General features: G+C 48.9%; 1 protein-coding gene across 1 annotated transcript in view; it reads left to right on the forward strand.

Annotated features, from left to right (window-relative positions):
• The window catches only part of MTMR7 (myotubularin related protein 7), a 117,129-nt gene that overhangs the window by 32,590 nt on the left and 62,376 nt on the right, over positions 1-22,163 (forward strand). The window contains exon 7 of the mRNA XM_082262025.1: positions 9,595-9,727. Coding sequence (XP_082118151.1) covers positions 9,595-9,727 — 133 coding nt within the window. The remainder of the gene's footprint in view (positions 1-9,594; positions 9,728-22,163) is intronic.

A 22,163-nucleotide genomic window follows, 5' to 3' on the forward strand; every position in this document is an offset into this window, starting at 1 on the left:
CTAAAAGCGCGTGCAGACCAGTGCACTGAGTCGGCCGCGACGGAGTCCCAGTAAAGGGACTGACTTTGCGAGTTAAAAGCTCGCTTGGACGCCAGGACCAGAGAGTCGAGGCGTCCACAAACCCCCACCTCGGTGGAGAGGGTATTATGAAGAGAGGGTGCCTGTCGGTTCGGTATGGTGAGTAAACGTTCCCTTTTTTCCTCATTTATGAGGCAGTATATATTATGGGCCCCTCCATATATGGTCAGCATATATCTGACACTTACAAGTCCCCCTTGTAATACAGCATGTGTTTGTGGGAAGTGGACTCGGTTCAAGAGCTAACACTCTACCCAGCAGACTGTAACATTACAGCAAACATAGGAGGTATAATCCTACCTTATGTGCAGTGTATCTCTGTAGATCCATATGTCACCTCTCAGCAGAGTGCAGGTGGATGTGCTGGGAAGACGATATCGGCGGTCCGCCGCCATTTTGCCGTAGACCGTATGCATGTATGTCCTCAGGTCACGCCGGCCGCCATGTTTTTGGAGTCTTATGTCTCTTCTATGGGGGCGGCCATGTTTTGTGAGCCCAGCTTCCTCGTGGAGGGCTGGGAACGCCGGAAGGCGTACACAGGGGGCGGAGCCACGCCTTCTGCCCGGGAAAAAGCAAACAGCTCCTTCCAGTCTGTGTAAGACAGACGCTGGCTGCAGTTTGTTGGAAACTGCACTGCATCGGTTGGTGAGCCTTGGGGGTCCCTCTCTCTCTCTCTGGGATCGAGAAGCAGGTACTCTGAGGGGCGCTATTGCGCTAGGGGGAGACACACAAAAAAAAAAAAAAAAAAAGTTTTTTGTTTATTGCTGGCAAAAGTGTCCTGTATTAACATGGACCCTGCCACTCATGTATCTCCTCCGGATCCCCTCGAGGGGTCTGCGGGATCCTCCAGCACCCCATTGACAGTTGAATCTTTGTCAGCCATTATGGAAACTTTTGTGTCCCGGGTGGAAGTGGCTTGTCAGGGACAGGGCGCAAGAAAGCGACCCCCGCCTAACCCCTTATTATCTGAGACCTCGGATTCAGACTCTGAGCCTATTTCTGCAGTTGCAGGTACTTCATCTGGTATTGGTGTCTCGGGTCCTGTCTCTTCAGACAGTGAGGAGGATGTTTCGGCATCCGCCATAGCCCGAGAGGAAGCGTTGGTAAACGCACTCATTGTATCTGTTCAAGAGACTTTAAGGTTACAGGGTATTCCATCAGAAATAGCTGAAACTGAGATCCCTTTTGGGACTAAAAAGCGCATCAAAGTGGCGAAGGTTTTTCCATTGCCCAAATGTTTTGGCAATCCAATCGATGAAGAATGGCGTCTGCCAAAACGCACTTTTAATATTTCCAAACGCATTGACAGGCGTTATCCGTTTGAGGAAACCCTTATTAAGAAATGGACAGAACCACCTGTGGTGGATTCACCAATCGCTAGATTGAATAAAGCCACGGTTATTCCTTTAGAAGACGCTCCGTCTTTTAAAGATCCAGTGGATCGCAAGATAGAAGCTATGTCTCGCACCATGTTTTCCTTGATTGGATCAGCTTTCAGGCCAATAATTGCTATTGGTTTGGTTTCGCAGGCTGTAACTGAATGGACCAAGTGGTTACGCCGGGACTTAGATGAAGTCCCTCAGGCGGTATCAGATTTGTTGGAACAAATGATACAGGGGTTACAGTTTGTATGTGATGCGGCGTTAGACGCCACTCCATTAATGGCGCGAGCATCAGTCTCAGCAGTGGTTCTCAGGAGTACACTGTGGCTAAAAGGTTGGATAGCCGACCAAGGTTCCAAAAAAGCATTGGCTAATATCCCCTTTTCAGGAGAACGTCTATTTGGAGCCAACTTAGATGAGATCATTAAGGATCTCACCGGTGGAAAAAGCACCTTTTTACCGCAAAATTTTAAAGGTAGAGGAACTCGTCAAAGACGAGGGCCTTCTTTTTCTGCTCACAAGAGGTTTTTTCGTCCAGCGGGTGAAAAAACTAAGTCCTCCAAGGTTCCTACAGGAGGCGTCAGGGGTCGTTGGTCGGGCAAGCAAAAGCCCGCCCCCTCCAGACCTGAAGATAAACCATCCAAAGCCTGAAGGTGCGCCCCCACCCATAACTGGGGTGGGGGGACGTCTTCGCCGGTTCCCGGATCCATGGCTTTCCAGAATCCCGGACAAATGGGTTTGCGAAGTCATAAAGTCAGGGTACAAGATCGAGTTTCGATCTCTCCCACCGGCGCGATTCTTCCCTTCCAATATCCGACTATCTCCGGATCGTCTAGAAGATCTGCGGAGAGCAGTCACAGATCTACTACAACAAGGAGTGGTAGTCCACGTTCCTTGGACAGAACGGTTTCAAGGGTTTTATTCAAACCTGTTTACAATACCCAGGAAAGAGGGCAAAGTGCGTCCAATTCTGGACTTAAGAGCACTCAATTCTTTCGTCAACATAAGAAGATTCAGAATGGAGTCCATTCGCACGGTAGCAGCCTTCCTGCATCCAGGGGATGTCTTAGCGTCCATAGACATCAAGGACGCCTATCTTCACATTCCCATTTTCGCAGGACATCAGCGTTTTCTACGCTTTTCCGTAGAGGAGAACCACTATCAGTTTGTGGCGTTACCTTTCGGTCTCGCCACGGCTCCGCGGGTCTTCACAAAAGTGTTGGCCCCTATGTTGGCACTTCTGCGCCAAAGAGGTATATCGATTCTAGGTTACCTAGACGACCTTCTGCTTCATGCAGAGTCTCCTCAGACCTTGCTACAAAACATAGAAATTACTATGATTTCTTTACAAGAATTCGGGTGGCTGGTGAACCAGCAAAAGTCTTTTCTGGTTCCCACCCAGAGGCTCGAATATCTGGGTCTAATTCTAGACACAGTCAGGACAAGAGTGTTTCTTCCGGTAGGGAAACTTCGAAAGATTCAATCAGCAGTCCAGTTGTTACTGTCCAACAGCTGGTCTTCCCTTCGGACTTGCATGAGGGTTCTGGGGTTGATGGTGGCTTCATTCGAAGCAGTCCCATTTGCCCAGTCCCATACCCGAATTCTTCAGCAAGAGATTCTCCTCAGATGGAATCGGAATCCGGAATCCCTGGACAATCAGATACGATTGAGCAAACAGACCAGAGAGTCTCTGGTTTGGTGGCTTCGGTCTCCAATGCTCAGCCAGGGAAAGTCATTTCTGCCAATATATTGGATGATAGTGACCACGGATGCCAGTCTATCCGGATGGGGAGGAATTCTCGGTCAATTATCTGCCCAGGGACTTTGGTCCCCGGAAGAATCCAGATTACCGATAAATGTATTGGAACTGAGAGCGATCAGACTTTGTCTGATTCACTGGACCGAGCAGCTCCAGGGCAGCCCGGTTCGGATCCAGTCGGACAATGCCACGGCCGTGGCTTATGTCAATCACCAGGGGGGCACCAAGAGTGTCCGAGCGGCCAAAGAAGTGGCTTGCATTCTTCGCTGGGCGGAACGATTTGTTCCAGCAATCTCTGCGGTGTTCATTCCGGGGGTGGAGAATTGGCAGGCAGATTATCTCAGCCGTCAGACCCTGGATCAGGGGGAATGGTCCCTCCATCCAGACGTTTTCCACCAGTTGTGCCTTCGGTGGGGCACCCCGGATGTGGATCTGTTGGCATCACGATTCAACAGGAAAGTTCAGAGATTCGTGGCTCGCTCCCGCGATCCTCTAGCAGAAACCGCAGACGCACTGATCGCCCCGTGGGGGCAATACCAGCTAATATATGCCTTCCCTCCTCTCGCGTTACTGCCAAGACTTCTTCGCAGGGTAGAGGAGGAAGGAATCCCAGTAATCCTGGTAGCTCCGGACTGGCCTCGTCGAGCTTGGTATGCCGACATGGTCAGACTGGTGGCGGACGTCCCGTGGAGACTTCCTCTCAGAGAGGATCTACTGTCTCAGGGACCGATCTTCCATCCTGCTTTACGATCGCTGGCTTTAACGGCCTGGCTATTGAGACCCAGGTGCTGAAGGACAAGGGATTGTCAGCTTCAGTTATTCCTACTCTAGTTGAAGCAAGGAAAGCGACTTCCAGAAAGATTTATCATCGCACATGGAAGTCCTACATTGCATGGTGTGAACCTTTGGGGTTCCGTCCTCGGTCTTATTCGATTAGTCGAATATTAGCTTTTCTGCAACAGGGGGTTGAGCAGAAACTGGCCTTGAGTACTATCAAGGGTCAGGTCTCAGCATTAGCCATCTTCTTTCAGAAGCCTTTGGCTACTCATTCCTTGGTGCGGAATTTCATCCAGGGGGTGCGACATCTGGCTCCGCCAGTGCACGCGCCGTTACCCCCCTGGGATCTTAATTTAGTGTTGTCGGTTCTTCAGAAACCTCCCTTTGAAGATATTAGGGAGATTCCTCTACCCACGTTGTCCCAGAAGGTGGCCTTCTTGGTGGCTATTACTTCTGCACGCAGGGTGTCAGAACTGGCCGCATTATCTTGTCGTTCACCATATCTGGTGGTTCATAGAGATAAGGTGGTTCTTCGTCCGAATCCATCCTTCCTACCAAAAGTAGTTTCAGAATTTCATCTGAATGAAGAAATTGTATTACCTTCCCTGTGTCCTAAGCCCAGTCATCCTCGGGAATTTGCTTTGCACTCCTTGGATGTGGTCCGGGCGATCAGGGTATACTTGAAAACGACAGACTCGTTTCGCAAGACGGATTCACTTTTTGTGATCCCAGATGGACCCAAAAAGGGGTTGCCTGCATCTGCCGCGACCATTTCCAGATGGATCAGACAGACGGTAGTGCAGGCTTATTCTATTAAGGGTCGGGAGCCCCCGTTCCCTGTTAAGGCGCACTCCACTCGGGCACTTAGTGCGTCATGGGCCTTTCGCCATCAGGCGTCAGTGGTCCAGGTGTGCAAGGCGGCTACCTGGTCGTCGGTGCATACCTTCTCTAAACATTATAAAGTTGATGTAATGGCATCGTCTGATGCCTCATTTGGCCGCAAGGTTTTGCAGGCCGCAATTTGAGGAGACCAGTGGTCTACCTCGAGGGTTTTTTCCGTTGGAAAATTTTTCTTTAGTCTCATTCTTTGTTTATAATGAGCCTTTAAAACTTCTAGTTTGGCACCGGTTGGGCCTACTAGATTGGATTTGATTTAGTCAATCCCACCCCTCATTTGTGGCACTGCTTCTGGATGTCCCAGCTCTTGAGAATCAAGAAGACTACGTCTGTCAATGAGCGATAGAGAAAAATGGATTTTTGTAAGAACTTACCGTAAAATCCTTTTCTCTTAAGCTCATTGACAGACGTAGTACCCGCCCCTCTATCATTGAGTTGGGTTGGGTTAATTTCTCTGTACTGCTTTAAACAGAACTGATTCCCTGTAGCAGAGAGAGGGAGGATATACCCTCAGGGACTGCCCCCTAGGGTGGAGCCAGAACATTTTGTCATTCTGCCTAGTCCTACTCCTGCGGAGACAACATAACCCAGCTCTTGAGAATCAAGAAGACTACGTCTGTCAATGAGCTTAAGAGAAAAGGATTTTACGGTAAGTTCTTACAAAAATCCATTTTTTTGTGATTCGGCACTGTGTTACTTTAAAGGACAATTACGCGGTCGTGCAACACTGTACCAAAATAAAATTGCTGTCCTTTTTTCCCACAAATAGAGCTTTCTTTTGGTGGTATTTTGATCACCTGTGTGGGTTTTTTTTTTTTTGCGCTATAAACAAAAAGAAAGCGACAATTCTGAAAAAAAAAAAAAAAAAGTTTTCACTTTCTGCTATATAACATTCCCCCTAAAAAAAAAAAAAAAAAAAAAAAAAAAATCATCTTTTTTTTTAGATATACGTCGGTTTGTGCAGAAGAGCCACTGCCGCAGTAAATAGGCGGCGGGTGGTCGGGAAGTGGTTAAATATCAATGTTTAGTAACTGAATTGCATAAATCAAAAATAAAAATCTTTGAAAAAACAAACAAAAGAACTTAGAGGAATTCTGCCCCCCAGGAAATAAATTAAGTCCGCAGCTACAAATACTGTAGCTGTTGACTTTTATATATTAAAACGTACCTGTCCAGGAAGCCCGCAATGTCAGCACCCGAAGCCGGCTCTCGGTGCTGCTGCTGTCATACAGGGTAAGGTGGTTCCCTATTGCGCATGCGCGAAGCACGCTGCGCTTTCTAATTGGCCCGGCAACGGAGGAAGAAGGAGGGGGGCCGAACTTCCGAGGGACGGCGCCGCGGCGCTGTCTCCCGGAAGTGGGGAAGGGTACCTGTTCCCTCCTCCCTGAAAGGTGCCAAATGTGGCACTGGAGGGAGGAGGGGGGGGGGGGGAAGCAGATGAGTGGAAGTTCCACTTCTGGGTGGAACTCCGCTTTAAAGGAGTTGTGAAGGCAGAAGGTTTTTTTTTCATTAAGATAAAAAGCCTTCTGTGTGCAGTAGAGCTGCATGATTCTGGCAAAAATGAGAATCATGATTTTTTTTTTTTTGCTTAGAATGAAGATCCCGATTCTCTTACAATTCTCAGGATCTTTTTTATTTTAAAGATCTATATATATATATATAATATAATATAATATAATTTTTTTTTTTTAACCATTTTGAAATTAAGCTGTGACCAGGAATACCCCCCCCCCCCCTTCTGTCATGGATTACCCCCCTCCTCTGTCATGATAATATTGGGTTAAATAAAGACAGCTCACATCTGAAAAAGCATGGCATGAATGTACACTTCACGGAGAGGGATGGAGGGTACGTTGTCCCCAGGGCCTATGTCTGAAGAAGATACGCGGTACCGCCCATCCACTGCACCACGTTGTCTCTAAGCTGACGTCCGTTCCTGTATCAGCGCCATTTGCGTTTGTGTTCAACGCTTGGTCCGCCGCGGTCAACTGCTTACCCTCAGGTCCCGGCTACCTTAGCAATCCCGTCCCAATACCGATCCCAGCATCCCGTGCACACCCTTGATCGCAGCGACACAAATGTGAGCTGTTCATTTTTACTATGCAGACATCCCAACATGCAAAAACTAATTTCAGGGAGGTGGCACTCTGCGCCCCTCCCCCCCCCCACCAATTTAACACAACTAGAGGATAATCAAATGAAATGGAATCGGTATACAGAGGTTTACTTCTGAGAGATATTAAAGGAACACTCTAACCACCATCACCATTTCAGTGATTTGAAGTGGTGATGGTGGTAGGAGTCAGAAACACTGCACATGCTGGGATATTTAGTTATGTGCTGGGGGACACATATGACTTACTGCTGGCTGGTACCACTGGCAAAGAGTGAGGAGTGTCGCAGAGCTGATGCTTCCTGTAGCTCTCCTTGGTCTCCTCACAGGCGGAGTGCATTTGATATCCCTCCGCCTTTGACAGAACGGAGCCGGAACTATACTGGAAGCATCGGCTCCGTTCTGTCACAGCCGAGCTCTGACACAGACAGCCCAGATATCGCCTGGGTGTCAGGCAGCTGCAGCCCATATGCCGGAGACTTGGGATTTCTGGCTATGTGTCATTTTTAACCCATTATGACTGCACTGAGAATCGTAGAAATTTGGGATTGAGGTTGCGGGGGGGGGAGGGGGGTGAATCAAGATTGCGATATATTATACGATTATTTGTGCAGCTCTAGTGTGCAGCAGCCCCCTCTGTCCCCCTAACACTTACCTGAGGTCCCTCTCTGTCCAGCGATGTCCACGAGTGTCTCAGCAATCTGAGATTCTCCCTCCTGATTGACTGATACACAGCAACGAGGCCATTGGCTGCTGCTGCTGTCAATCAAAATCATCTAGCCAAGAGGGAGGGGGGGCGGGTCTTAGTCGATGCTCAGTGTCTGAATGGACACACGGAGCTGTGACTCTGCTCAGGTGCCCCTATAGCAAGCTGCTTGCTGTGGGGGCATTCAATAGGAGGGAGGGGCCAGGAGAACAGAAGGGGGACCCAAAAAGAGCAGGACCCGGGCTGCTCTGTGCAAAACCAACTGCACAGAGGAGGCAAGTTTAACATGTTTGGTATTTTTATAGAAGAAAAAAAAAGAGACTTTACAATCATTTTAAACTGAATATATCCTCTGAGTGCACATAAAAAAACTTCAAACACGGTCTTCTGCAGCTCAATCATTTTCATCTTTGTTCTATTGTTTGTTCAAATTATTAATGCATCTTAAATAGAAAACTATCTTTTTTTTTTTTTATATATTTTTACTCCAAAAGCATTTTATTAAAATAAATTTGATAAAAAAAAAACTGATTTAAATTTAATAAATCAAATTTAATTTAAAAAACAATTTTTTTAATCAATTTTTATCCACTCTGTAATAAAGGGAAAAAAGGCTTTTATAATGTATTTTTATATCTATACAAATGTTTTGCCTTTCATTTAGATTTTAAACTGAATGGGTTTTTTACAATCACTTTTTACCACTTGCCTACTTGGAACTTTCACCCGTTTCCTGCCCAGACCAGTTTTCAGCTTTCAGCGCTGTCACACTTTGAATGACAATTGCTACACTGTACCCATATTACATTTTTTTTTTTTTTTTTTTTTTCATTTTTTTTCTCCCTTCCTCAAATTAGAGCTTTCTTTTGGTGATATTTGATCACCATTGGGTTTTTTATTTTTTGCTAAACAAATTTTAAAAATACATTTTTAGAAAAAAAGGTTTTCTTTGTTATAAAATGTTGTAAATGGGTATGTTTTCTCCATCACTGATGGGCACTAATGAGGCGGCACTGATAAGGAGGCATGAATATGCAGCACTGACAGGCTTTACTGATGGGCGTGATTGGCATCTGATTGGCGTGTAGTGATGAATTATAGCAGAGACTGCGAGCCAGGCCTTCTCTTCAACATCAGTGCTTGACCTCACAAATGCACTTCTGGAAGAATGGTCAAAAATTCCCGTGGACAGCCTTCCTGAGGAGTTGAAGCTGTTAAAGGGTGGGCCAACTCAATAATAAACCCTATGAACTAAGACCGGGAAGCCATTAAATTTCACGTGTGTGTAAAGGCAGGTGTCCCAATACTTTTAACAATATTATGTATCTATTCTAGTGACTGAGAGCAGCACATATGATTTCTTCCCTTTGACTACCATGTTTTGTTCCATAGAATGTGCTGCCACCTGCTGTTTTTTAAGGTTTATGCAGTCTGTAAATACAACCAATATCCAGCTCAGCTGAATAAGTTGCAGAGAATCATGTTTGCCGTTTCTTGACTTACTGGTTTTCTGATTAAATTAAGCCAGTAAGTTGTCACATGTTTTTATGCTGCCAAACCGTGAACAAATGGGTTATATCTTGATAGCTGGGAAATAGAAGAAGAAGCACTGTCTCCCTTTACACCACTGCCCCTTAACATATCACCCCCACAGCACTGCCCCTTTCACATCCCCCTCACAGCACTGTCTCCCTCTACATCGCCCCCCTCCCCACACACCACGGCCCCCTTAACATATCACCCCCACAGCACTGCCCCTTTCACATCCCCCTCACAGCACTGTCTCCCTCTGAATATCTCACATGCTTTTTTTTTTTTTTAAATCTGTACTTATTTTTTTTTGTTTCTTGTTCTAGAATAACCCCTTGATATCTCTTTATAGCTGAATGCCATGGCAAACAGAGCAGCTGGGAAGGGCTATGAGAATGAGGACAACTACTCGGATATAAAGTTTCAATTCATTGGCATTGAGAACATCCATGTGATGAGGAACAGTCTCCAGAAGATGTTGGATGGTAAATTCATCTGTAAATTGCCTTATTTGTTCAACAAGATAATAAACTGATAGAAAGGGGACACATAAGCATGTGAAATGACAATGGCTTCTGTTTGCTGGAGTGTGCAGAGAATTCTATATCCATTGTTTGACATAGCATATAACTGTTATATGTTCATTGTCTGCTAGCACACACTGTTCTAGAACGTGCTGATGTTACGTATACTGTCACAGAACATTAGGGATGAAGTGCGGGTTCGCTGCTACCATGGGCTCATGGTGGATTTGAAATTTGTGGTCCCAGCTAAATGTGAAAGTTTGTAAGACTGAATTTCTCTTACGTCCTCCGACAGTCGCCGCCACCTCTAAGTCATCACTATTGGGTATTGACTTCCTCTCCGCAGGAGTAGCTAGGCATATAGACTTAGTCAAAAGAACAAAATCATTTAGCATAGACACACCCATGGGGGCTGTCCCACTGGTCAATACCCCCCTGCAGTGACACTCCCAACTCAGTTTGTTTCTGCCTATCGTCAGGAGTAGTTAGGCTTCCCTGTGCTGGGGCTACAGTCTCAGCCTTTCTAATCTTTTTTTCTTTGATTTTCTTTGAAAATGTCAGTTTTTTTTCTTTGATTTACTAGCTGTTTATTTTGTCAGCTTTAGTTTTAGTCGGATCTTCGGATGAAGATGGATTCTTGCAGAGCTGGGAATCTGACTGACCGCCCTGGTTCTCCAGGGCAGATGGTCAGAGGGACTCCCAGCCCGCCATTGAGCGTTCAGCCATGTGTTCGTCCTGGCATTATGAACGACCCATCCCTGCTCGCAGCAGGGATGCAGCTGTGAGGTGGCTACCTCACTGGACACATCTGCAGTGCTGCAGTGTCCTGTCCTTGGCTAACGGCATTCCCTGTCAGATGAGGACAGCGGCTTTCCGTTCATAGAGGCACCCCACGCCATCCGGTACAGGTAAGTACTTCTGTGTGGGGCTTCTGTCTGGGGTGGCAGTCCTGTGTTGCTTTGTCTTCCCCATGTCTGTGCCTGTGTGGGGCTCCCTGATGCGATCCCTGTGGGGGTCTCCTTGTTACATGCGGTGCTGTGTGGTTTTGGGGGCCCCTTCCCCTGTGTCACTGCGGTGTTTTGGGGGTGCAGACTGTGTGTGTGGTGGCCGCAGCGGGTAAAAACCGTGCGGTCCGCCATTTTAGGTATGGGCAAGCATGTCTGGCTTCACTGTGGGCTTAACTACATGCTGTTTTGGCGCCATCCGGCGCCATCTTGTGTGTGGCAGAACGATCGTTCCGAGTACATTTTCGGCGGCCATCTTGCCGAAGCCTTCCATTCAGTTCTATGGGCAGCCATTTTCCCTGGGTCTTGCAGCTTATAGTTCAGCCTCTGATGACCTCACTTCCTTTTCCTCTGAAGCAGCGATCGATGTGGTAACACTCTGTGGGGACTCTGCAGACTGTCTCTTCCATAGCTCCTTGTTTTGTCCTTCCTAGCTCAGTATTGTCTCCTTTTGGGGGTCTTTTGTTCACTGTGCATATAGTGGTGGGCTGCGCACTCCGCAGCGATCTTAAAGGGCCAGTACCTCTTCTTGTACTTTTTTACTGTAACTTGGGCAATGGAATCTCAGGACAGCAAATTAAGTGGCCAATATGGGGACTTTGTGTCAGTCCCCTCACTATTAAAGAGTGGGTTCCAGCACCCATTTATCGTTGTGTTTTGGAGTATTTTAGGAGGAGCTGACAGTATGTATAGAGAGAATTAGTTGCTATACTGTGCTATATTGCACTAGAGTACTGTGGATTGCAGTGTGATAGGCTGCACCCACACCTTCACCACCATTACCAGCTCTTTCCATCTCATCTGGCCTATTTTGGTTCCCCAGCACTGTAAAGGTGCCACATGACCTTCGCTGCCAAAGAACCCTTTCCGGCTTTGCAGTAAAATTGTTTGCTTTGTTAAATGTCCCGTATGGCAGTGCCCAGCTCACTATGCACTAAGAAAATGGTCAGAATTTGGTAGAAAGAACTGCCCTCCCCATAGACTAATGAATTTTGCTGCTAAGTTTTTGGGTTTCACTACTTTCAAACCGTATTTAAAAAAAATCCGCGAATCTGAACCTATTTTTGTTACACAGGGCAAAGCAAAAGGTTCACATAAATTCTTTTCCCTTCCCACACTGCTTATTCTTTATTTTCTTCTGTCCCCTACCACCCTATTTACCTGCCAGAGCAGTGAACAAAGAAACCCAGTGTAAGCTTAAAGTGTTACTAAACCCAGATCCTGCATTTACTATATCTGGTCTCCCACAGCACACAGAACATTGAAATGCAATTTTCTCTATCGTTCATTGACGGACGCAGTTCTCGCTGATCCATATCAATAGGGTTATACTGCCCCCTACAGGAGTAGGACACTAGGCAGAAAAAAGTTCTGGCTACACCTATGGGCAGTCCCCAAGGATACACCCTCTCTCTTCCTGCATAGGATGTCCGTTTTAATCTGCCTAGTCAGGAGTAAGAACCTAGTTCCTTGCTGGGATCTTTGGTCCTGGCATGGAAGTAATTTTTTTATGTAGATTTTTTCATCATACGAAACAGTCGTATATTGCGTAGGCTCCCCCTCGCTCTTACTCGGTGGGGGAGTTGATCAAAAGTTGGCCTTGGGTACTGTCAAGGGTCAGGTTTCGGCTTTGGCAAATTTATTCCAAAGGCCGTTGGCTTGATTTTGGTGCAGTCGGTTCTTCCAGGACCTCCGTTTGTGAGTATTCGAGGGTATCCCCTGCCTACCTTATTACAGAAGGTGTCCGCCTTGGTTGCTGTCACTCGGCGCGCAGGTGTCGGCACTGGCAACATTGTCCTGTCGTTCTCCCTATATGTTGATCATGGGGCCAAGTGGTACTTCGTCCTGATCCGTCCTTCCCTCCGAAGGTTGTTTCTAGTGTTCACTTGCACGGGGACATTGTATTCCCATCTTGTGTCCTGAGCCCACACATCCTAAGGAATGTGCATTGCTTACTCTGTTTAGAGTGCGGGCACTCAAGGTGTACTTGGCGACTACTGAGTCTTTTCATCCCTCTCTGTACTTAACGGATGGCCCGTGAACGGGACTGCCTGCATCTATTCCGGATGGATCGGACAGACGGTGGTGCAGGTTTATTCAATTAAGGGTCAGGTACTACCTTTTCCCTGTTTCGGCGCGTTCTACTAAGGCGCCTAGTGCTTCCTGGGCTTTTCGCTTTGTAGGAATCTGTGCTCCAGGTTGCAAGACCTGGTAGTCTGTTCACACCTTTGCCAAATTTTATAAGGTGGATTTGCTGGCATCTGCAGATGCCTCTTTTGGCCGCAAAGTTTTTTTGCTGTCTGGAGGGCTTTTGGCCTTCCTTGAGGGTGTTTACTGTTTGTTTCAGATGGGTCCTTTGCTGCCTGGTTGGCAGCGGTTGAGTACCGCTTTGGAAAAAAACCCCTGAAGAAGGAGCAAATAATGTTTATGGCTTCGAAACATGTTGGGTATCCATCTTAGCGATATGAGTTTCTCTTACGTCCTCCGACAGTCGCCGCCTCTTCATATTCGTCACATATGGGGTATTAGACTTTGCTCCGAAGGAGTAGCTAGGCAACAGAATATGTTAACATTAAAGCTTTTAACATATCCCACCCACAAGGGTTGGTCCCCTCAGTCAATACCCTCCTACTTCCTGCAACCATATCTCAGTTTTAATGTCTAGCTTGTCAGGAGTGGCTGGCTCTCTCTGTGCTGGGGCTTTGTGCCCCAGACTCTTTCTTCTTTTTTGATTTTTTGTTTGAGTTTTCTCTCTACCTTTACTTAGCTGTTCTTTTTGTCAGCTTTAGTTAGTTCTTCGGATGAAGAGGATCATGCGGGCTGGGTCTCGGGCTGATCCCCCTGGTCGCAGGTCGTGGGTCAGTGGCTTCCCAGCCTGCCATCGAGCGTTCAGCCAGGTAACGCTCCTGGCACAGTGAACGACCCATCCCTGTTCGGTGCAGGGATGCTTGGTGAGGTGGCTACCTCACTGGACGCTGTGCGGTTTCTTAACCCCCATTCTGTGCGTCTTGTATGCGACTCTCCCTGCCTCATGTGCAGCGGCTTGTTCGCCTGTGCGGGTCCCCCACGCCATTGTGAGGTAAGTGTATTTATGTGGGGACCTGTCTGTCTGGGGGGGTGTCAGTCTGGGACTGTGTAACCTGCCTCTATTCACACTGTTTGTCTCCCTATCTCTCGGCTGCATGCTGTGGGCTGCAAGGGGGGGGGGGGAGCTGTGTGACACTGTGTGTGTCAGCCTTGTCAGTGTGAGAAGCTGTGTGCTGTGGGGCATGTTTTGTGGCATGTTTGGGCATTATACAGCGATCGCTGCGGCGATCTGACATGTTTTTTTATACAGACATGTGTGCATTACTGTACTGTGGAGCGGCGGTTTCGGCACCAAACGGCGCCATTTTGCCTACACTCGCTCCGGCCGCATGTTCTACATGCATGGCGGCCATTTTCTTGTAGCCTCCCATAGGCTTTCATAGAGCGCCCTGGCAGCATCACTTCCTCTTCTCCAGGAACACCGATCGAGGCAGCAGCAGCGGCGAGGGTCTCCTCAGGTTTTATCCTTCCTATCCATTGCCTGTGTCAGTTTTATTGTCCCTGTGGGGGTCTCATTGTGCTTGTGCTTGTGTGTGGTGCGGTGGGCTGCGCTCGCCGCGCGTGTTAAAGGGGCAGTTAACCCTTTATTATCCGGCATTTGTTATAGGGGCAATGGATTCTCAGGAGGGCAAATTTCCTACCGCCTTGGTGGAAAGCCAGGGGACCGCTGTTTCCCCCCCAGGGGGGGATTTGGCCACTATTGTGGCTGGCCTTGCTGCTCAGGTGCAGATGCTGGTGGCTGCTCAATCTACTAAAGGACCCAGAGTTGCTCTTTCCTCTGATTCTGAGGGTGAAGGTGATGGGGCTGTTATGGCGGGGGCCTCCTTATCGGGGTCCCGCTCCTCCCTGGATCTAGTGGGGTCCGAGGTGGAGGCTGAAGTTGAAGGGGTTGATAATTCTCCCCCTGGCTCGCCTGAAGAGCTTGCAATCATGGATGAATTGATTGCTTCCATAAAGCAAACGCTGCGTTTGCAGGATGAAGTGTGTCCCCCCGCTGCCTTGGCGGCTTATGGGACGCAGAGAAAACGCAGGACGCCGCAGGTTTTTTTTCCTGCAATGATGATTTTCAGCGCGCTGTTAAGGAACAATGGCGCAATCTGCGCAACCCTTTTGCTGTGCCAAGTAGGTTCAAGCTGCGTTATCCTTTCTCGCCTTCCACTGATGAAAGGTGGTGTGTGCCTCCCCCAGTGGATCACGCAATTGCGGTTTTAAACAAATCCACTGCGATTCCTGCAGAGGATTCCCCTGTGTTCCGTGATGCCACGGATAGGAGATTGGAGTCTCTTGCCCGTCATACTTATTCTGTTATGGGTTCTATGCTTAAGGCTCTGTTTGCTTCTCTCATGGCGGCCCAGGCGATCGCAAGTTGGACGCAGATGCTTAGGCGCGTCCTAGTGGCCGATTCGGCCTCGCCGGCGACCCTGGATATGGTGGATCAAATCCACCAGGGTGTCATGTATCTGTGTGATGCGGACTTGGACCTAGTTCCGTTGGCTGCACGTGTGCACAGCATGGCGGTGTTGTCTCGCCGCCTGGTTTGGTTGAAATGTTGGTCGGTGGACCAGTCTTCACGTAAGACCTTAGCCAATCTGCCTTATGATGGGTCTCGCCTTTTTGGGGAGTCCTTGGATGTGTTGATTAAGGGGATCACCGGAGGTAAGAGCACTCTCTTGCCCCATTTCCCCAAGGCTAAGGGGGCTTCTGGGAAGAAGCATGCTAATTTTCGGCCCCCTCAGGGGTCCTTTCGTGCCTTTCGGTCGCACTACAAGGGCAAACCGTTCAAAGGTCAAGGCTCTCAGAAGAAGCCCTGGTCTGGTAAACAGAAGTCCGGTCAATCCGGATCCGCAGCCCATAACAGTGCGGCCTGAAGGGGCGCCCTCACCCAGTTTTGGGGTGGGGGGGACGCTTGCTCGGTTTTCTTCAGCCCTGGTTGGCCCGCGTGCGGGACAGATGGGTTCAGGAGATCGTTCGATCTGGTTACAAGATCGAGTTTCTCTCTCGGCCGGAGAGCAGATTTTTTTCCCTCAAATCTTCTACTGTCTCCAGAGCGTTTACGGGACCTGCACCTGACGGTGCGGGACCTGAGGGCTCAGGGAGTGGTAGTTCCGGTGCCTCATCGGGACAGATTTCGGGGGTTTTATTCCACTCTGTTCTCCGTGCCCAGAAAGGAGGGCAAGGTTCGTCCAATTCTGGACTTGAAGGCTCTGAACCGCTCTGTGCGGGTTCGCAAGTTCCGCATGGAATCCCTGCGGTCGGTGGTGGCTGCCCTGGTTCCGGGGGAATTCATGGCCTCCATCGATTTGAAGGATGCGTATCTTCACATCCCCATTTTCGAGGGTCACCAGAGGTACCTTCGTTTTGCCATTGCGGAGGATCACTACCAGTTCGTGGCGTTGCCTTTTGGTCTCGCCTCGGCTCCGCGGGTCTTCACCAAGGTGCTTGCACCGGTTCTGGCATTATTGAGGGCCCAGGGCGTTTCTGTCCTGGGGTATCTGGACGACATTCTGGTTCGGTCTGCGACCAGCCAGGGTCTGGAGAAGGACCTGTCTGTCACGATGCAAACTCTGCAGGAGTTTGGTTGGACGATAAATTTTCCAAAGTCGACGCTGAGTCCGTCGGTTCGTCTTCCCTACCTGGGAATGATTCTGGACTCGGTGCAGGCGAAGGTCTTCCTGCCGGAAGACAAACTCAGAACTCTTCAGGAGGAAGTCAGGTCCCTCAGGGACGTTCCGCACTCGTCTCTGTGGACGTGCATGAGATGTCTGGGATTGATGGTCTCGGCCTTCGAGGCGATTCCCTTTGCCCAGTTTCACACGCGGGGTCTCCAAGCGGAGGTCCTGTCCATGTGGGACGGGCGACCTCAATCTCTGGATCTTCAAATCTCGTTGAGTCATCGCACCAGAAGAGACCTTCTGTGGTGGCTCCAGTCCCCGATGGTGTCCGGGGGCAAGTCGTTTCGTCCGATCTCTTGGACGGTAATCACCACGGATGCCAGCCTGTCGGGCTGGGGTGGTGTTCTGGGCGTTCTGTCCGCCCAGGGGACTTGGTCGGAGGGGGAGTCCTCCCTTCCGATCAACATTCTGGAATTGCGTGCGATAAATCTCTGTCTTCATCGCTGGACGGACCGGCTGCTGGGCTGCCCGGTTCGGGTGCAGACGGACAATGCCACGGCGGTGGCCTACATCAACCACCAAGGGGGCACCAGGAGTGCCCGAGCGGCTCGAGAAGTGGCCGACATTCTGTCTTGGGCCGAGGCTCATGTCCCGGCGATAACGGCGGTTCACATTCCGGGGGTGGAGAACTGGCAGGCGGACTATCTGAGTCGCCAGACCCTGGATCAGGGCGAATGGTCTCTCCACCCGGCTGTCTTCCAGATGTTGTGCGCGAAGTGGGGTCTTCCAGATGTGGACCTGTTCGCGTCTCGTCTCAACAACAAGGTGAGAAGGTTCGTGGCAAGGACGCGCGACTCTCGGGCAGACGCGTCGGACGCGTTAGTGGCCCCGTGGCATCAGTACAGGCTGATGTACGCGTTTCCACCGATTCAGTTGCTGTCCAGGTTCCTTCGCAGGTTACACTCGGAACGCAGCACGGTGATTCTTGTGGCACCGGACTGGCCTCACCGGTCCTGGTACGCAGACCTCGTGAATCTGGCGGTCGACGCCCCGTGGCGTCTGCCTCTTCGAGACGATCTCCTGTCTCAAGGACCGATATACCATCCTGCTTTACAGTCGCTGGCTTTGACGGCCTGGCTGTTGAGACCGAGGTCCTGAGGGAGAAGGGTCTCTCCCCAGAGGTCGTTCATACCTTGATCAACGCGAGGAAGTCTTCCTCGGGGAAGGTTTATTACCGTACTTGGAAGGCCTATTTTGCTTGGTGTGAGTCCAGGGGATTTTCTCCCCGCACGTACTCGGTTTCCCGAGTGCTGTCCTTCCTTCAAACGGGTGTCGATCAGCGTTTGGCGCTGGCTACGATAAAGGGTCAGGTGTCTGCGCTGGCCGTTCTGTTTCAACGTCCCGTGGCTTCCAACTCCTTGGTTGGCACTTTTGTTCAGGGTGTGCGGCATCTGGTTCCTCCTAGGAGGGATCCTCTGCCCCCTTGGGACTTGAATCTCGTTCTGTCTGTGTTGCAACGTGCTCCTTTTGAACAGATCAGGGAGATCTCGTTGTCTATGTTGTCCAAAAAGGTCGCCTTTTTGGTGGCGATCACTTCGGCTCGCAGAGTGTCGGAGCTGGCAGCTTTGTCCTGCAAGTCTCCGTATCTGGTTGTTCATTTGGATAAGGTGGTCTTGCGACCTAATCCTTCTTTTCTTCCGAAACGAGTTTCGGAATTCCATCTTAATGAGGATATTGTCTTGCCTTCGCTGTGCGCGAAGCCTAAACATCCAAAGGAGGTGAGATTACACTCTCTGGATGTTGTTCGGGCGATAAGGGTTTACCTTAAATCGACTGAGTCTTTTCGACTTGTTTGTTCTTCCAGAGGGTCCTCGGAAGGGCATGGCGGCGTCGGCCTCTACTATCGCCAAATGGATCAGGCAGACCATTGAACAGGCCTATGCTTTGCAGGGGAAGGTTCCCCCTGTGCCTGTGAAGGCGCACTCTACTAGATCTCTGAGTACGTCTTGGGCCTGTCGTCATGGGGCTTCTGTGGCCCAGGTGTGTAAGGCGGCGACTTGGTCGACCATGCACACTTTCACAAAATTCTACAAAGTAGATGTTCAGGCATCTGCGGATGCTTCCTTTGGCCGCAAGGTTCTTAGTGTGGCGGTTCCCTAGGGTCCCTTGTGGGGACCACTGGCTGTTGGGATAAGTTTTTTATCCCCTGGTTATTTGTTTTTTCCTGGGTTGTTGCTCCTGTTGAGCACCTGTTTTTTCCTGTTGCCCAGCTGGGTTCCTTCCTTTGGTAAGGTTCCTTTCTTTGATGCGGAGACTGCGTTGCCTTTTCGGCGCGGATGCGTTTCCCACCCCTCATGTTTGCACTGCTTTGGGACGTCCCCATATGTGACGAATATGAAGAGGCGGCGACTGTCGGAGGACGTAAGAGAAAACGGAATTTTTGTAAAATCTTACCTGTAAAATTCCTTTCTCTGAGTCCTCCGACAGTCGCCGCCCCCGCCCCTCTTTTGGGGTTTGGTTGTATACTCTACTGCTATTCCACTAAAACTGAGATATGGTTGCAGGAAGTAGGAGGGTATTGACTGAGGGGACCACCCCTTGAGGGTGGGAAATGTTAAAAGCTTTAATGTTAACATATTCTGTTGCCTAGCTACTCCTTCGGAGCAAAGTCTAATACCCCATATGTGACGAATATGAAGAGGCGGCGACTGTCGGAGGACTCAGAGAAAGGAATTTTACAGGTAAGATTTTACAAAAATTCCGTTTTTTTTTTTGCTGCTTATTGTCTACACATGGTATTTTATTGCCTCTACTGTACTACTTATTTAATAAAAATATTTTTTCATATCATTATATCTTTCTATATTTTCCAATATTTATGTGCCTTTAAAGTCCCACTCAGGGGAACCATTTTTTCTTATGTTTAGCCTTGGGGACTTGTTCTTTTCTGCTGTTCCCACCCCTCATTTTATGGCACTGCTTTGGGACGTCCCTACTGATATGGATCAGAGAACTGTGTCCGTCAAACGATAGAGAAAACTGGATTTTTGACTTACCGTAAAATCCTTTTCTCAAGTTCATTGACGGACGCAGTACCCGCCCCTTTATTTTGAGTTGAGTTGGTGTTACTTTTTGACACTGCTTTGATACAAAACTGACATCCTATGAGGGAAGAGAGAGGGTGTAGCCTCCGGGACTCCCCTTAGGCATAGCCAGAACTTTTTTCTGCCTTGTGTCCTACTCCTGTAGGGGTCAGTATAACCCTACTGATATGGATCAGAGAGAACTGCGTCCGTTTAACATAGTGTTCCATTTTTCAATATGCCCCCGTCCACAGACCACGTTACCTGCCACAACACATTTGTGGAGAAGAGACCCTTGTCCTCTCAACATTGGAATAAGCTGCTTTCTCAATGCAGGTGTTTAAAAGCTGGCAGTGGGTTATAGGGCAGTGTTGCCAACCCCCCGGAGGGAAATTTACTGGCAGAACGTCCAAAATTTACGGACGGCACCAATTTTTTACTGACATGGCAAAAATGTACATAAACAGGCTGTTTTCAGTGCTAAACCGTGCAAATATCAATACTTAAACTATAAACATGTAGATAGTGCTATTAGCAATGTGTTTAGGTTAAACAAAAGTCAAAAACCATATTTCTCCATTTCAATGAAGGTCAGATTAATATAACCGAGCCAGCACAGCGTTCCCCCATATATCAGAGTGTGGAGGATTTCCCCTTACAGTGTAACTCTGACATAAAGAGGAATGCTGCAGATCTTGATTTAAGGGGGAACTCTGATTTAAGTGGGTGCTCTGGTGACCAGAAACCGCCTTATATCAGAGTCCACTGCATTCCCCTTTACATCAGAGTTCCCTTTTACATCAGGGTTTGCAGAGTTCCCCTTCGCACTGTAAGGGGAGAATCCTGCAGACTCTGATGTAAAGGGGAACCCCAGGAACTCTGATGTGGGGGGCAATCAGTGACCAGAGACCACCTTCCACAGAGTGACTACATTAAGATATGGGGGGGGATTACTAATATAGAGGGATCTTTATATCAGTGCCCCCTTACATCAGTGACCCCCCCATCAGACTGGTCTGTCGGCGCTGTCACTGACCTCCTCTCAGGTGCACTGTGCAGGGCTCAGTCAGACGGTTCTGGTCTCCACTTTGCAGGCCCCACACATCTGACTTCTCCAGTGACCCCCATCCCGGCGGCGCTCTCACTCTTGACTCCTCTGCAGACTCCCCTGCAGACATGATAAAAGACAAGAGATGGTCAGAGACTGCAGACATGGTACAGGAGGTGGTCAGAGACTGCGGACATGGTACAGGAGGTGGTCAGAGACTGCTGACATGGTACAGGAGGTGGTCAGAGACTGCTGACATGGTACAGGAGGTGGTCAGAGACTGCTGACATGGTACAGGAGGTGGTCAGAGACTGCGGACATGGTACAGGAGGTGGTCAGAGACTGCAGACATGGTACAGGAGGTGGTCAGATATCCTTATAACGATGGGCAAATTTGGTTATGCCCACCTAAATCCCCCAACACCACCCTCTGCTGGCCCCCTGTAAATATTATGAAGGAATATTCAAAAATGTATAATATCTATCAGAAATGCTGCTTTTATAACTATGCAGAACTTGATTAGGCTGAGATTGTGTATTGCATTTCACAATGATGTCACCACAACATGTTTCAGGCATCAGGAGAGGTGGTTAATAAGCTTACAGGTAAAGGAAAGGAAAGGGAGGACAATGTTATGGACTGGAGGTGGGGAGGTGATAGGGAGGTTTCAGAGTTGCAGGCTCAGACTAGTGGTGTCACCCTACAGACTATTTACAGTATGGCGGATGGACTGCGCAAGCAGTTAACATGGTAACCCTGCCATTAACTTTCTGCCCTACGGTGACAACCATACTGAGAAGTGTTGTCATGCTAGGGCAGGCAATTTGTTAGAGGAATAACAGATGACGTCAAGTGTAAAGTTCAGAACCACAATGACTATATGCTGTAGGAGCATTAAATCTTACAATGTCTGTTCAACAGATAGGGAAAAAACTTTAAAACTTAAGGGGAAAAAAAAAAACTTGTAGAGGTTCTTTTCTTTTGGTCAGCCATACGTTAGACGCAGCATCCACAAAAACCACCTTGGGAATGTCCAGCCTCAGGAGTGCAGAAAGAGGTCAGCCACCAGGCAGACTATTTAATATAAAATAAGCATCCACTTACATATAAAAACAGGAATGTCAGCCACAGCAAGGGAGCCGTGTCAATCAGCTCACAGGGAGCAGCATAGTGACAGGTGGAGGAGGAAAAGAGCCAGGATTTACAGGCTCTTATACGGTATATACAGGCAGCTAGCAATAGCAACTCACAAGGGACTCTGGACTGGAGACCATCCGTGATCCGTGCGTCCAGCAGCATCTTCTAGTCTGTCCTGTCCAGTCCACTCCAAGTCCACACTCCACACTGTCACTGGCGCAGTTGCAGTGGCGCCTGGCGGGCGGCCGGCGGGAAGACTTGAATGACGGCGGGGGCGGAGGCGGGCGCAGGCGCAGTGCGAGCCTGCATCTCTTCTCAGCGAGTCCGAGAGAACTCGGGAATCTCCGGAGTCCGGAACTGCGCGCCGCACATGCGCAGTTCTGACCTTGCCGCCGCCGCCGCCGCTGTAGATTTACGGGCACTTT

This window comes from Pelophylax lessonae (genome assembly GCF_965119305.1).
Source record: "Pelophylax lessonae genome assembly, chromosome: 1".
NCBI classification, from domain to species: domain Eukaryota; kingdom Metazoa; phylum Chordata; class Amphibia; order Anura; family Ranidae; genus Pelophylax; species Pelophylax lessonae.